Source organism: Diadema antillarum, unplaced genomic scaffold (genome assembly GCF_040938485.1).
Source record: "Diadema antillarum isolate AM-2024a unplaced genomic scaffold, OU_Dant_1.0 scf00000088, whole genome shotgun sequence".
Taxonomy (NCBI): domain Eukaryota; kingdom Metazoa; phylum Echinodermata; class Echinoidea; order Diadematoida; family Diadematidae; genus Diadema; species Diadema antillarum.
In genome coordinates this window covers 321,119-325,902 of record NW_027270977.1, presented here as the reverse complement: position 1 = coordinate 325,902, position 4,784 = coordinate 321,119, and the positions used below count along the sequence as shown (strand labels likewise).

Here is a 4,784-nt window from a genome sequence, read left to right as displayed (position 1 = left end):
AATGTGATCTGTGCTCATGATTACTTTTTGATCTTTGTTCGTTACGACTTTGAACAAACATTTCAGTTGTCTATTGTTTTGTGCATATCCTTATTCATATCCTTGTCTATTCTAATGTCATACCGGTGATGTTTGTTTTTCCAAAGGTTAGTTAATCTGACAATGAAGTAAGGTTCGTTATTCCGAAGGTTCGTTAATCTAGAATTGAAAACAAGGTACGAAGTAACGAACCTTTAGAATAACGGAACTTCAGAATGAGTGCAAGAAGTTAAATATCTCCTATGGTAGAGGTGATTCGATAAACTTAAACAGCTAAGGGCATCTTATTCAACCTGCCAACTAAAATGCTTAGGCTCAACCTTGGGCTCACTAGACAGACTGACACTCGTCTTGCCCGAATATTGGCCCCTTGACCCTCGCTGTGGAGCGACAGCTGAACAGTTCCTTCAACGCAACTCTGAACTGAGGGTAGCGAATAAGGTATACCATGGGATTAACACAAGAGTTGAAGAAGGCTATGTTCACGAGGAGGTTGTACGGGGTGCTGAAGAGAAAGTCGGGGTCGAGCAGTTGAAGGCCCAGGGCCAAGTAAGCTATGCTATCAGGTGTCCAGCAGATGACGAAAATAAGCACAACGATCAGGACTAGAGTGATCACCTTTTTCCGAGCAAGGAGCAGCTTAGCCGATTGTCCAGAATTCTGTCGGTTTGCTTCCAAACGTAGGAAATCACGCCGAAGCGCCCTAGCAACGAGGACCTGGGTAAACAGCATGATGGCTACCGGGGCAAGCAGCATTGTAAAGAGTTCCTGAAAGGCAAAGTAAGTACGTGACTCTGGAGAGGGGTAGTTTACAATGCATCTTCTTGATGTTGCCTCGACAACGGTTACTGCAAAACTTCGACACTTCAGTCCAAGGGACAGTAACCAGATCATAAGGATCAAGACCACGGTACGTCGGGGAGTCATCCAGCGTTTGAAGTGGAGAGGGTGTACGATGGCGATGTAGCGTTCTACCGATATGGCCGTCAGGGTGAAAACCGAGGCGTTTATGGATATCCACATGAACACAGCAGACCTTATGATCTTGCAGGCGGCATGGCCCAGAAAGGTCAGGGGAACTCGGACCGGCTTTGGTTGCGGAAAGATGAGCAGAGACGTGAGAAAGTCCGCAACTGCGAGGGCACCGATTAGTGTGTCGGTCGAAATTTTCGCAGCCCTCCTCTGAAAGAGAACCATGATGACCAGCATGTTACCCACAATGCCACACGAAGAGAGGACAGACTGTGTGATGTCAGACCATCTCCACTCCATAGGCTGCCAAACCCATTCGCTCTCCTGAAATGCCTGTGTCTGATATGGAACAGTCGAAGACTCTGGAGCCATACTCGAGATGATATCAGTGATTGGTGTGTATATTTCGCGAGTCGCAAAACTTGGTCCCGCCATTCCTCTGTGGGAGTAATCCGTCAATCAGTGGATCGAATGTTCTAGGAAAAAATATGGCGCAATACGACTTTAAACGCTCTTTCACGTTATCACGTTTTAAGTGCTTTCGAAGAGATACGTTAGGCGACTTACGGAATATTGGATGACATGACCCAACGATTCGATAAAGTACTATTAGTGGAACGACACGACAGTGGCAGCATCAGATGCATACAACAAAATGTACATGTCAGTGAGTAGAGACTAATGTAAAAATGTGGAAACTCGGAAGAGGTATGCGTACAAAATCGGGAAAAAATGATTCAATCGCCATCATTTCGGCGTTTTATTTCAAAGGATTTTTTTTTTTTCGGGAGGGGGGTTGAGCGGAAAGACGATGGCACGACGTACATTAACAATTCAGGAGAACAAATTGCATTTCACTGTTTATGCGTGTTGTCTCCGGACTGCGCTTTTCTGTCTCAAGGATACATAAATGAATTATATTGTAGGCTTCCCTAAAAAAAAATGTAATTCTACAAGCAATATAAAGAAAAGCACGTCACTGTAGATGCAGTAATGTGAAAGAGACGAAATGGCAAGAAAAGGGTCACGGAGTAATTGCTTGATCTTTTCAATCAACACTAATCATATTTTCAGAAGTAAAATTGTAAAATATGCAAAGAAAGGGGCATAGATATTCCCAACATGGAAGTCAAAACTTTCACGATGTGCAGGAAATTGCAAGAATGGTGAACATGACTAGTTGTGAGAGAATATTACTGCAGTGAATACCACAGTGAATGTGTGCAATGAATAAAATGATTGGATGCAATTTTCTTGTTTCACACATGAAAGAAACACATTGGCTTAAGTTATAATTCAGTTGAAGTTTCTAATGTGATTGCTTATAATCTTGAAAAAAATATATGGATGTAGTAATGAAGAGTTTGAATTCAGAGATTTTCAAACAAGGTCATCAGCAAAAAGAGAAAAAATCCGTTCCACAATACTGCACTCGTTTCATAAAGACGGAGTAGTTTTGAAGATATTAAGATTATCAAAAAAATATTTCGATTGCTTTAATCTAAAATATCTCCTGTTGATGAAAATGAATGTATCGGTTTTTGTACTCAAACTTTTATCACTATAATATGAACACAAACAACTGAAAATATAATTCTAGATCAATTATATATCTTACCTTTGCTCAGTCTCTCTGCAATGAAAGCTCCTGCGAGAATCAAGATGCACTGTCTACAGCAAAACCTTAGTGGATGCCAACGAATCAACCTGTGCTTTTAGGATTTGAATAATTCCCGGTTGGCACGACAACAAGAACAACAAAGAATGTCCGTTGGCGCCTTATATTTGACAACGGGAGCTCACACTGAAATGCTGGAACCAATCATATTATCTCATTATTACAATGTCTGTCTCATATTCTATCTGGATTTTACGCTGTCATTGATTGGACTATTATTATCTATGTAAAAGCGTAGATTTATGAATTGAAATCTAAATTGAGGTTGCATGTATTCCATTGATGTATATCTGGAGTAATGATGGAAAAAAATCCATCTTCTGCTGTCATTTGTCAATGCGTACTTTTGAGACATGTCTACTCTTTGACATTTGAAAGGGACGGAAGAATATATTTCCCCTTTTTCTAACTAAATCAGAATGATTTAGGAAATGCTTTCATTTGCGTGGAGCTGGAAAAGAGGTATAGCGTGAGCAAAACTTATTCACACAAGCGTAATCAAAAAAAAATGTTCTTGAAATAAATGTCTATCAATCAAAATTGTCACAATAGAGGAATGCATTCGGATTCGGATTTTTAATTAAAATCAAGGCAATTGGCATTTAATGCATTCCTCTATTGTGACATTATTGTTGCTATTTCTAGTACCTGCCAATACGCGGAGCTACAATGTTTATAAATAAATAAGTGAATATATATATATATATATATATATATATATATGATATCATATGTATATATGATATGGTATAGGTTGGTGAAGATTTGATGAGATGATGACGATGATGATAGGGTTTATGTATTATTATTGTGTTTGTTCTATTTCATCATTTTTTAACGAGGATTATTGTATTGATATTGTTGAAGATAATTACACCAATGTTGTTATTGTAACGCAGAAATAGTATATGTATTGATATTTGATTGATGGATTAATATTTGACAGTTTATGTGTGAAATGGTATGTATATTTTGTGTTCCGGTAATGTAAACTCCAATATTGTTTTTTGTACCCCATGTACGTGTCTTAACCTGCCATTCGTTTTGAATGAAACGGTGGACCTGGTTCTATATGTCATTCTAACACTTCCTTGAACTTGAATAAAGTCATGATTAAACAACATATATATATACACAAAGTAGAACTTTCAGTTACAAAATATACAAAGGGACCTTGTATAAAAGAACAACACAAAATGCATACAGATCTACATATGCGCACATAAAGCAAATATGTAGGCTTATATACACATGTTCAACAAGCTTGTATTCACACACATTCGCAAACACACACACACACACACATAAATGACTATACACATCCGTGTATAAGTCGCTGTACACAATGTTGTCTGGTCGGGATAACGCATATACTTCCTGGAATCAGGCAAAAGTAAAGTAAAAGATAAGAAATGCTTGTGATTTGGAGTTCCTAGTATTTGAAAATAGACTTTGGTTTGCAAGGAAAAGGAATCTTTTGCATACCTTGATTTGTTGACAGAAATCGTGATTTCAAGCGGCGCCAGTGAATGTTTTAATGGATCCAGTTGAAGGGATAATCTTCTTCTATACCCTTAAAGGGACTGTACAGTACTCGTTGAGGTGGGGATTCATGTTTTGAATATTCTTAAATGAGATAATGAGAAACCTTTTATGAAATATGAAAGAGCATGTAATTTTAAGAATGATTCAACGTTTATTTGATGAAAATTGGTTTTCAAATGGCTCAGATATCCAAAAAAGTGATTACAATAAAAGGCGACATGCCACAACTTTATTAGGATCTTTTTGTTTCATCTTGTTTTTGGATATCTCAGTCATTTCAAAACCGATTTTCATCAAGTAAACTTTTGATACCCCTTAGAATCGCATGATCTTTGACATCTCATAGAGTGGTTTCTGAATATCTCGCAAAACGTAAAAAGCATTAATGCAGCCAAATAACAAAATGAAACTGTGGCACTCTCTTTCAAAGAGTTGCATTGTAATATTGTACGTTTCCTATTGAAAGCAGTTGCTACATAAATCATATTGCAGCTCTTTGGTGATTTCGGTGGTATAGTCCCCACCACCCCCCCCCCCCCCCACACACACA

At 38.2% G+C, this 4,784-nt stretch overlaps 1 protein-coding gene across 1 annotated transcript; it reads right to left on the bottom strand.

Annotated features, from left to right (window-relative positions):
• Positions 1 to 369: 369 nt before the first annotated feature.
• LOC139718078 (nociceptin receptor-like) lies at positions 370 to 1,383 on the bottom strand. The gene has a single exon (XM_071629572.1). The coding sequence runs from the start codon at positions 1,381 to 1,383 to the stop codon at positions 370 to 372; it is 1,014 nt and encodes a 337-aa protein (XP_071485673.1).
• Positions 1,384 to 4,784: the final 3,401 nt, after the last annotated feature.

Bases quoted from the DNA above. Each gene is read 5' to 3' on its own strand.
- LOC139718078 (XM_071629572.1), bottom strand. From the start codon at position 1,383: ATGGCTCCAGAGTCTTCGACTGTTCCATATCAGACACAGGCATTTCAG.